Below are 11532 nucleotides of genomic sequence, written 5' to 3'. Positions count from 1 at the left end.
AAAGGAAGGACTGGAAAAGGATCACGGTGGAATAGTTGGTTTACATGAAAGACTTTGAGGTTAGGCCCTCTGTAAGGGAATACGCCGCCTTGAATTATGACGGTGCATGAGGGAAAGAACCGGATGACAGGCCTTCTCTGTCTACGCTCCAAGACTCTGGAAACAGCTCTCTGTCAACATTAGACTTACCCCATCACTTCTACAGTTCAGGAAAGAGCTCAAGACCTTCCTCTTCTAGGAATGGCTTCTCCTTACCACCTAGGTCCACGCACCCTGCACTCCCCACCTTACCGGAGAATCTGTGATGTGCCCCCTCTCCCCCGGTTGCTTGTAGATCCCTTGTTCGCCCTCTCCTGTTAGCTCCCTGCTGTTTTTTCCCCTCACTGTCTTCTTCCACCTATGAATGTAAAGCGCACTGTTGCTTCCTGAAGCTAGGTCCACGCTCAATAAATACCCTAATAATAATAATAATAATATTAATAATAATAATAATAATAAAGGAGACTGCCTGACCAGATGTTTGGATCCAATATGTAGTAATGTAGGGGGACATTGCTTGCTGCTTCCTCTAGGCTGTGTCAGTGTGTGACCTGGTGGTGCCCTGCTTTTCACTGAGCAGCTATTCCTTTGGACAAAAGATCTTGCATGAAATAAGTATGTTTTAGTATTTAAGAGAAGCTTATAGACTTATCACCAGGTCCGACTCCAGCAAGATCCGAGCATCTTCCTGGAAACACTACATGCCCTCCCTCATGCTAATGTTGCATTTTTGCATTACAGTTATTCTTTTTTGCCATCTCAGTGGTCCGTGTCTTTTGCTTTTGCAGGATCTGGGCTCCAGCATCTTGGCTTAGTGCCCTCTTGATCAATATATAATAGCCGAAGGAAGGTTCTACTCCAGGTTGTGGGACCATAGGGTGATCCACCAGCCTCTGCAGGTCTGAAACCTTATGCCTTTCCAGTGAATGGCAATTACCTTTGGTTCATTCATAGGCTATACCCACTCACCTGGTCTTGGTCTGACATGTGGTTTGAATACACTGTGCAGAGTGTAAGGCATATTGTATGTAACCACACTTAGGATGTCTTCACCATCAATAACGTTTGTTTTTAGCACGTTTTTAGCATGCTGTTAGGCAGGCACTTCGGTAAAACAGCACTTTAATGCACCTTGTGATCATTGCTGTGTGTTTATCAAGAAGGTGAAAGGAATGCCTCTAGGTGAAATCTGAACTCAACCCCAGGAGACCCAGAGAACCTACCGTGTTTCACCAGGCTGTCATAAAGGTCTCCCTGTGAGGATGGAATGGTAGTTCTTTACCTTGTGTATTACACCCGGAAGATCTCTTTGTTATCTTGAGCTGGTGTTCGAGTGACTGGAACTCCTTGCTTTGTAGTTCAGGTTTGCAGAGTATTTCACTGCCTCTCCTTCATGCTTATTATGCAGTCATTAACCGGGCAAGCAAAGACAGTAACATATATCCAGCTTTAATAACATCAAGACATATATATGTAGCCGTTAAAAAATACATGAATGTATGCACGGGAAATTTATAGTGATATAGACATATAACTATTTATAAGTTGCTTGTGTAAACAGAGACATTTGTTTGGTCAGACAGGCTAGAACTTGCACATCCGTCACCTACACATTCCCAGTTGTTGTCATGTCCCCGTGTGAGACAAGGGGCCAAGGATCTAAGCTGCAAAACTTGAGGAGGTTTCAGTGAGGGTCTTCAGTACATGCAGTGTCCTTTCCAGAACCTTCGGACCTATCATGAGCACCCCACCCTCAGTTCCTTTTTTTGGTGCTGCCAGGGCTGGAACCTGCAGTGGGGGCATCTACTGTGGCTTCAAATGCTTGGAGGGAACCTTCTCTTTGAGGCTGCAGTTCCATCACTCAATTGATCATTTGTTGCCTCTTATTTTGCTATCAGATTGTAATTGGTACTTAATATCCAGAGGTTTCCAAGTGCGGATCCGGGGATCGACCCCTGAGCTCTCCTCCTGAGAATGGGGTCTATGCTTCCCAAAAGGACTTAAAAGAAATGTCACCGTCCCAACATTAGTGTCAATGATCTTTGTTCTATATATTCTAAATGGAGATCTGCCAGCAGGCACCGGGCTACTCATCATGCTTTTTGCAAGCATTACTCAATGGATGGCAACCTGGAATCTGGTGATCAGTTTGGATCGGATGCTCCACGCTCCCTACATAGATTTGGATTTATGATGCCCTCATTTAACAAACTCTCTTCAATGTCGTTACCCGTTCATGACAAGTTAGGCATGTGGAGCAACTGAGCGTAAGAGTACAGAAAAGATATTCTATTTGCTAACATCGGGACGGTTAGTACCTAGACCCCTTTGACATTACCATTGTCCACTGACCTTCACATGTTTAACTCTGGGTCTAGTTTTAATATCCAAATTGGCTAGAAAGGATGGGATCCAGGGGTGCCGTATGAGCAGGTCATATGTGGAAGAGATGTCAGGAACTGTGTAGATGGTTGAACTTAGCAGTGCTGTCTGGTTCATACCTTTTAAATCTGTACGTACAGGTACATCATCCGCGCAGCACAAGTGAAGGGAACTCCAATGGATGGTAATGTAAAGGAGTCAATAGACTATGAGTATCTAAGTTACTACATTACTATGATTTCCTTTATACAGGAATATACATGTAATCGAATAAGAAATATATATATCTGAAGAGTGTTGTGGTACATCATTTTATACTCCCATCGTCAACAACTTCCTTTGAGGGACTGCGGCCAGGCATTCTTACGATAGAGCCACAGCTCTGAAGTCACCCTCCAACCCAAATAAGTCTATTCCACGCCTTTGGACAGTCATTCGTTTACCGTGTACTCCACAGAGGACAATACGACATGTGTTCTGGACAGAAAACGACACAACACACAAAGCATGGTTGACGGCGCATTCCAGCCACGATATGCAGTATCCTGGTTTGGGCCTACACCCCTCAGCATTGAGATTGCACCTGCGAGAGAACAATCAAACTCCCAGCCGATGGACAGCCCACATCTCGGTTCCAGGAGGCATGCCATTCGCCAGTCTCTAAACTAAAATGGTGCCACTGAGTGGAAATGGCCCTCCCTTTGTTTCCTTTTCTCTTATTTTGCCACTTGGAGACAAATAAAATCCCCCCACCCCACCCATACCCCCACTTTGATATGACAGATCTAAATCTAGCAGGCTATTTCGAGATGTGGGTCTTTTGTGGCAACACATGATGGAGTCATGGGGTGTCCTCTGCCCACCCCTGTGTCCATTGGCTCACATGGTCGAGTTTGGGTATTGCACCCAACCAACCTCCTTGTATGCCGCGGTGACTTGGCTGTAGATGAGGCTCTTCATCTTGGTCCATGCTCTTTGCACCTCAGGAGTAAAGTCATCCGTGTACTCCTCGATGAGGACTTCCAGCATGACTCCAGTGATGATCTAAGAAGGATGAGAGACGGCATGAATACGGAGAGAAACATGGGCGCATGTCAACTGGGAGACTCTGTGAACCAAAGCAAGACAATGGGTTGTTTCATTACAAGGCTAAACCCATGTTATTTGCCTCCATTATTATGAACAACTATGAATAGCTGTGCCCATCTCTACATCAGATCAATATTAGACTATAAACCCCTGCATGCAAGCATCAAAATGTGTTCTTATAAAGAATAGGGCTATCCGAGGAGTGTCCCGTGATAGAAGAACAGGCAAGTTCAGTACCTATCTCGACCATGATCATACTCACGTGCCCCTCTAATTCAAGCACATCCTAGATATGTTCTTACCTAGACCATGACCATACCCAAGAGTGTCCCATCTGATTCACAAAACACGCTACATATGTTATTATCTAGATTCAACCATACTCAAGGGTGCCCACTCTGATAGAAAAACATTCTAGTCATGTTATTATTTAGACCACGACAACACTCAAGAGTGCCTCATCTGATAGATGAACACGCTAGTTATGCTCTTATCTAGACCATGACCATACTCGAGTGCCCCCTCTAATAGATGAACAGGCTAGTTATGCTCTTATCTAGCCCATGACCATACTCAAGTGCCCCCTCTAATAGATGAACAGGCTAGTTATGCTCTTATCTAGACCATGACCATACTCAAGTACCCCCTCTAATAGATGAACAGGCTAGTTATGCTCTTATCTAGACCATGACCATACTCAAGTGCCCCCTCTAATAGATGAACAGGCTAGTTATGCTCTTATCTAGACCATGACCATACTCGAGTGCCCCCTCTAATAGAAGAACAGGCTACTTATGCTGTTATCTAGACCATGACCATACTCGAATGCCCCCTCTAATAGAATAAGAGGCTACTTATGGTCTTATCTAGACCATGACCATACTCAAGTGCCCCCTCTAATAGATGAACAGGCTAGTTATGCTCTTATCTAGACCATGACCATACTCAAGTGCCCCCTCTAATAGATGAACAGGCTAGTTATGCTCTTATCTAGATCATGACCATACTCAAGTGCCCCCTCTAATAGATGAACAGGCTAGTTATGCTGTTATCTAGACAATGACCATACTCAAGTGCCCCCTCTAATAGATGAACAGGCTAGTTATGCTCTTATCTAGACCATACGCGAGTGCCCCCTCTAATAGAAGAACAGGCTACTTATGCTGTTATCTAGACCATGACCATACTCGAATGCCCCCTCTAATAGAATAAGAGGCTACTTATGGTCTTATCTAGACCATGACCATACTCAAGTGCCCCCTCTAATAGATGAACAGGCTAGTTATGCTCTTATCTAGACCATGACCATACTCAAGTGCCCCCTCTAATAGATGAACAGGCTAGTTATGCTCTTATCTAGATCATGACCATACTCAAGTGCCCCCTCTAATAGATGAACAGGCTAGTTATGCTCTTATCTAGACCATACGCGAGTGCCCCCTCTAATAGAAGAACAGGCTAGTTATGCTCTTATCTAGACCATGACCATACTCAAGTGCCCCCTCTAATAGATGAACAGGCTAGTTATGCTCTTATCTAGATCATGACCATACTCAAGTGCCCCCTCTAATAGATGAACAGGCTAGTTATGCTGTTATCTAGACAATGACCATACTCAAGTGCCCCCTCTAATAGATGAACAGGCTTGTTATGCTCTTATCTAGACCATACGCGAGTGCCCCCTCTAATAGAAGAACAGGCTACTTATGCTGTTATCTAGACCATGACCATACTCGAATGCCCCCTCTAATAGAATAAGAGGCTACTTATGGTCTTATCTAGACCATGACCATACTCAAGTGCCCCCTCTAATAGATGAACAGGCTAGTTATGCTCTTATCTAGACCATGACCATACTCAAGTGCCCCCTCTAATAGATGAACAGGCTAGTTATGCTCTTATCTAGATCATGACCATACTCAAGTGCCCCCTCTAATAGATGAACAGGCTAGTTATGCTCTTATCTAGCCCATGACCATACTCAAGTGCCCCCTCTAATAGATGAACAGGCTAGTTATGCTCTTATCTAGCCCATGACCATACTCAAGTGCCCCCTCTAATAGATGAACAGGCTAGTTATGCTCTTATCTAGCCCATGACCATACTCAAGTGCCCCCTCTAATAGATGAACAGGCTAGTTATGCTCTTATCTAGATCATGACCATACTCAAGTGCCCCCTCTAATAGATGAACAGGCTAGTTATGCTGTTATCTAGACAATGACCATACTCAAGTACCCCCTCTAATAGATGAACAGGCTAGTTATGCTCTTATCTAAACCATGACCATACTCAAGTGCCCCCTCTAATAGATGAACAGGCTAGTTATGCTCTTATCTAGCCCATGACCATACTCAAGTGCCCCCTCTAATAGATGAACAGGCTAGTTATGCTCTTATCTAGATCATGACCATACTCAAGTGCCCCCTCTAATAGATGAACAGGCTAGTTATGCTCTTATCTAGACCATGACCATATTCAAGTGCCCCCTCTAATAGATGAACAGGCTAGTTATGCTCTTATCTAGACCATGGCCATACTCAAGTGCCCCCTCTAATAGAAGAACAGGCTACTTATGCTGTTATCTAGACCATGACCATACTCAAGTGCCCCCTCTAATAGATGAACAGGCTAGTTATGCTCTTATCTAGCCCATGACCATACTCAAGTGCCCCCTCTAATAGATGAACAGGCTAGTTATGCTCTTATCTAGCCCATGACCATACTCAAGTGCCCCCTCTAATAGATGAACAGGCTAGTTATGCTCTTATCTAGCCCATGACCATACTCAAGTGCCCCCTCTAATAGATGAACAGGCTAGTTATGCTCTTATCTAGATCATGACCATACTCAAGTGCCCCCTCTAATAGATGAACAGGCTAGTTATGCTGTTATCTAGACAATGACCATACTCAAGTACCCCCTCTAATAGATGAACAGGCTAGTTATGCTCTTATCTAAACCATGACCATACTCAAGTGCCCCCTCTAATAGATGAACAGGCTAGTTATGCTCTTATCTAGCCCATGACCATACTCAAGTGCCCCCTCTAATAGATGAACAGGCTAGTTATGCTCTTATCTAGATCATGACCATACTCAAGTGCCCCCTCTAATAGATGAACAGGCTAGTTATGCTGTTATCTAGACAATGACCATACTCAAGTGCCCCCTCTAATAGATGAACAGGCTAGTTATGCTCTTATCTAGACCATACGCGAGTGCCTCCTCTAATAGAAGAACAGGCTACTTATGCTGTTATCTAGACCATGACCATACTCAAGTGCCCCCTCTAATATGATATGATATGATATGGCATTTATAACGCGCCTATACACAAGTGTTTCATACAACATACAAGCTACATATGTTCTTATCGTGTCAGCAACCATACTCAACATTGTCTTGTCTGATAGAGAAACATGCTAGTTATCTTCTTTTATAGACCACGAGCATGCGCACAAGTATCCCCTCGGATAGACAAACATGCCAGTTATGTTCTTATCTAGAAATGGAACATACTATGAGTGCCCCCACCCACAATCCCCTTCTGGTAGAGCATGCTGTATTCATATCTGGATCACAACCATACTTTCAGTGCTGGAAGAACATGCTCGACAATAAACATGCCTGAAGTGTCCCTTCTGGTAAACGGACATGCCAAATGTATCTGGGCCACAGCCTTACTCATGTTGTCACCCATAAGAACATGTGACACGTGCTCATGACAAAACAAGAAGTATGCTTGGAGTGCCCACTCTGCTGGAACATAATAAATGTGTTCATATAAGAGCCACAACCATACTATGAGTGTTCCCTTCGATATGAAAACATGATAGATGTTTCCTTATCTGGACAAGGAACAGGTTAAACCGAGAGACGAACATGCTAGAAGTGTTCCTATCTAGACAAAGAAGAAGGAAGAACATGCCAAACGTGCTCATATCTGAACCACGGCCTTACTAAGAGTAACACCCGTGAGAGTAGAACATGCCAGGAGTGTTCATATCAAAAGAGGGCCTGTGCTAGGAACACCCTCTCTTCTTACAAGGTATAAAATGTGTTCATAGCTAAACTACAACTATACAGTGTCCCTTCTGATAGAAGAACATTCAAGACCTGGCGCATTCTAGGTGTATGCCCTCTCAGAAAACAACATGCTAGATATCCCCATAGCACTCCTGCACCAGGCGTAACTACGAGCGCCCACCTGAATATAGGAATATGACAGATGTCCCCCTACCTAGAACTGAAGCATGCGATGTGTGCCTAGTCTGGTGAAAATCTATGGTGAGCTTGCTCATGCATCGAGCAGACCTCGATGTGAGGACATGGACAATCTAACCTAATCAACCAGACCAGGACCATGTCAGGAGTGGGCTTAACCAGATACAACCATGATATGTGTGTCCTTTTCTTTATCAGGGTCATGCTAGGCGTGTCTGCACTGAAACATGGACATTGTAGGTGAGGAAATTGCAAGGAGTGCATACAGGAACATATTGATCAATACCTATAGGGAGCTATGCTGGGGTGGTATTGAACATGATGGGTGTGTTGAAAGAGTTAAGTAGTACCCTGCCTTATTTTGGAAGGTTGCATTGTTATGTGCCCCCTTCTCAAAGTATAAAAGCATTAGGCCTTCTCACAATATTAGGTCCCCCCATTTGAGTGTAACAGTACATGTCTCTGCTTTGGTATACATTGTTGATGTAGTCTCCATTTGTTAGTATTCAGGAGTGGCTTGATTTCCCTCCCTTCATATGCATAAGTTAAAACAACTCCATAAGTAAGTATATAAACATCAGGTGGTCTCCCTCATACCACTTGCAATGTGACTGTGAGTTGTCCGGCTTTAGTTTGAAGGATGAGGTCCTCGGTATGGAAGCATTAGGCGGCTTCACTCTCTTTGCATGTCTTTATATGTTGCCTGGCCTCCCTCCTTTAATGGGCAATGGTTAGCGGCCACCGATTGGATGCATGAGTTAAGCAATCTCCATCCTCCAGTAGTTCAATGGTATCCCTTTCATAGCACAGAAGAGTCCCGCCAATTAAAATGTATGAGTTGGCGCGTGTCCACCTTGATTTGATGTTTTGATTTAGTCATATCACACCTTTAGGTGCAATATTAGGTTATCTCACTACTGTAGTATTGTGAAAGGACTAACCCTGGTCCCTTCTTATGGAAGGATGAGAGAGTGTTCCTTTCGGTAGATGGGGGAAGTTGTTTGTCTTCTGTGGATGTGTTAGATTATGTCTTTTGTGGACAATTGGATGATCACTGGTCCCCATTCACTGGTGTGTAAGGAACAATTGGTCTCCAAACGTTTTTAAGCATGGCATAGTAAATATCTGCCCTCTGGTTGCAACATCGATTCCACACACAATATACTAACATTGCAGGTCCAGACACTCTCCCTTCCTTTGCAGACAGTGAATTAGGTTGATGCCCATCCCAGTGGATAACTGTGTAGGGTTGCCTTCCTTCCTACGGTTGGCTGGGTTTTGTTTCTACTAGAAAGATGTAGATGGCTGCCCTAATGCAACATGTAAGGACCAGGCAGTCTTCGTTTCTTGGTATGGAATGCTTTGGTGTTTATTGGCTACTTCACTGTGCTTCTTCAGCATGACATATTTAAGGGGGTCTCATCACTTAGTATAGAAAGTTAAGTTAGTATCAAACTCTTTCTAAGTTTTGAATGGGTGGTTTTCACCTTTGTTATAGATGGGAGAAGTGACACCTCCCTCTTGGTGTGACGTTTGGCTTGCCCTCTTTATGTAGTATGAGAGGGTTTTGTTGTACTTACCACTAATGGCAGAATGCTTGGGTAGTTGCCCTCTTAATGTAAAAGTGCTGGGTGTTATGGCATGAAATGGCTAGCCATCTTACTCACTTGTGATGAAATTGCTATCTTATACCATTACCCTAATAGGGAAAGGGATATGTTATGTTATGTTGATAATACTTATAACGCACACGGTCGCTCTAAGGCATCAGGGTGCGAGGAAGAACACAGTGTATCAAGGCCACGGGGGGGAGGGGGCATAAAAAAGAAAAGTTTTAAGGAGATGACGGAAATTCAGATGGTTCTCAACCTGTCTACGAGGAGTGGGCAGCCTATTCCAAAGTTTGGCCGCTGAGATGGTGAAGGCCTGTCCCCCAATTCTCAGATGACGGAATTTAGGAATGACTATGAGAAGTGCATCACCTGATCGAAGAGCGTAACCCAGCACATAGGGCTTAAAATTGGCCTGCGGATAATCAGCCCCTTGATGGTAATATGCTTTATGCACCATGCACATTAATTTAAATTCTATCCTTTTTGCCACTGGATACCAGTGGAGGGCACGAAGCACCAGACTACTATGGGCCCTGAAAGGAGTAAACGTGGCCACCCTGCCTGCCATGTTCTGGAGACATTGCAGCCAGAGGATCAATTGCAGCATCTGAGCAAGGAACAAGGCATTGCAATAGTCAATTCATCTGACGACAACTGAAGGAACAACCCGAGGGCAAAGATGGATAGGAAGGTAGGGTAATACCCCACAAAGTACATGTAGTAGGAAGTGACCCAATTTACTGCCTCAACCTGAGCCGTCATAGATAGAGACGAGGGAAGATGGACCCCTAGGTTCTTAACCACTGTCATGGGAGTAGGTAGGACCCGGAGGAAAGTGGGCCAGAAAGAAGAAGACCAAAGAGAAAGTTCAGGAGAAGAACCCACCTACAGGATCTCCATCTTGTCCCGATTTAGTTTCAGGCAATTGCTGCTCATCCAGCCCCTCACGGCCAACAGGCACTCACACAGCCGGTAGGGTACCCCAGCCTGGTCAGGATCTAAACAGACCAGGATCTAGGTCTCATCGGCATAGGAGTAGCACCGGAAGACGTGGGATTGGATGAGACGAATCAATGGCTGAATTTAGAAACTGAATATCATTGGGGACAGGGTGGAGCCCTGAGGAACACCACAAGAGAGTGAACAGGCAGAAGAGAAAAAAGGGTGAACAGAGAGGGATTGACCCCTGTTGGATAGAAAAGACGAAAACCATGCTAGAACTGAGCCAGAGAGGCCTGCTGATGCCATGCGTGACACAAGGATGGAGTGATTGACAGTGTTGAATGCCGCCGATAGATTTAACAATATCAGTGTGCCCACTCCACCCTGGCCAACCAGCATGGTAACATCATCAACGACCAATCAATACCAGGATACTCTCTGTCCCATGAACCAGACGAAAGCCCGATTGAAAGGGGTCAAAAAAAGATGAAGACTCCAAAAAAGAGGAAAGAAGAGGTGACATCAAAGATTCCAAGAGTTTCATCAGAAATTGGAGGAGAGAGATAGGCCGGAGGTTAGCCAGAACCAAGGCGTCCAGTGACGGTTTCTTAAGAAGCAGGATAAAAACCGCTTGCTTAAGGTTTGCTTAAGGTTTGCTTAAGGTTTGTGGGAATAATGCCCACTGCTGCTGCAACCCAAGAAATGACCGTAGGCAGAATCTCTTTTAAAGCTTTTAATGGCACAGGATCAGAAGGGGCTGCTGACTTCAGTAGATTTGGTGCCCTAGACACGTCCTCTGTGGTGAACTCAGGGAAAGGGGACCAAAGAAGAAGGTCAGAGGCAAGCAAGTCAACCGTCATAGTGCTAGCCCAACTTGGGGTACTGGAGGCAATAAGATTACAGATATCTGTGATTTTAGTTACAAAGAACTCACTCAGCGAATTGCACAAATGTTGAGTGGTGGTCACCATAGCTGTAAAAAAGGGTAGACGATGAGAAGGACTTAACTACTGAGAATAGGTCTTCGGATTGGTAGAGCTGATTCCACTTTGGATGTAAATAAGGCTTGCTTGGCAGCCCGAATGAGTAAATGATGCTTTCGGGTAAGTTGGCGATAGGCCAGATTTTCCTCTAGGTTATATGCAGAGCGCCATTTGCGTTTCGCTTGCCTTAGCTTCAGGCGAGCCGCTCTGAGTTCTTCTGAAAACCACGGTGCAGAAGGATGCTTTTTCAGGCGAGTGG

General features: G+C 44.6%; 1 protein-coding gene across 1 annotated transcript in view; it reads right to left on the bottom strand.

Annotated features, from left to right (window-relative positions):
* Positions 1–1467: 1467 nt before the first annotated feature.
* Positions 1468–11532, bottom strand: part of CYGB (cytoglobin) — a 268650-nt gene continuing 258585 nt past the window's right edge. Inside the window, exon 3 of the mRNA XM_069654674.1 lies at positions 1468–3465. Coding sequence (XP_069510775.1) covers positions 3301–3465 — 165 coding nt within the window. The 3' untranslated portion in view covers positions 1468–3300. The remainder of the gene's footprint in view (positions 3466–11532) is intronic.

The sequence above is a fragment of the Ambystoma mexicanum genome, chromosome 3q (assembly GCF_040938575.1).
Source record: "Ambystoma mexicanum isolate Mex_15411 chromosome 3q, UKY_AmexF1_1, whole genome shotgun sequence".
Taxonomy (NCBI): domain Eukaryota; kingdom Metazoa; phylum Chordata; class Amphibia; order Caudata; family Ambystomatidae; genus Ambystoma; species Ambystoma mexicanum.
The sequence above is the reverse complement of the archived record's forward strand: the minus strand, read 5'-3'. Positions and strand labels throughout refer to the sequence as shown.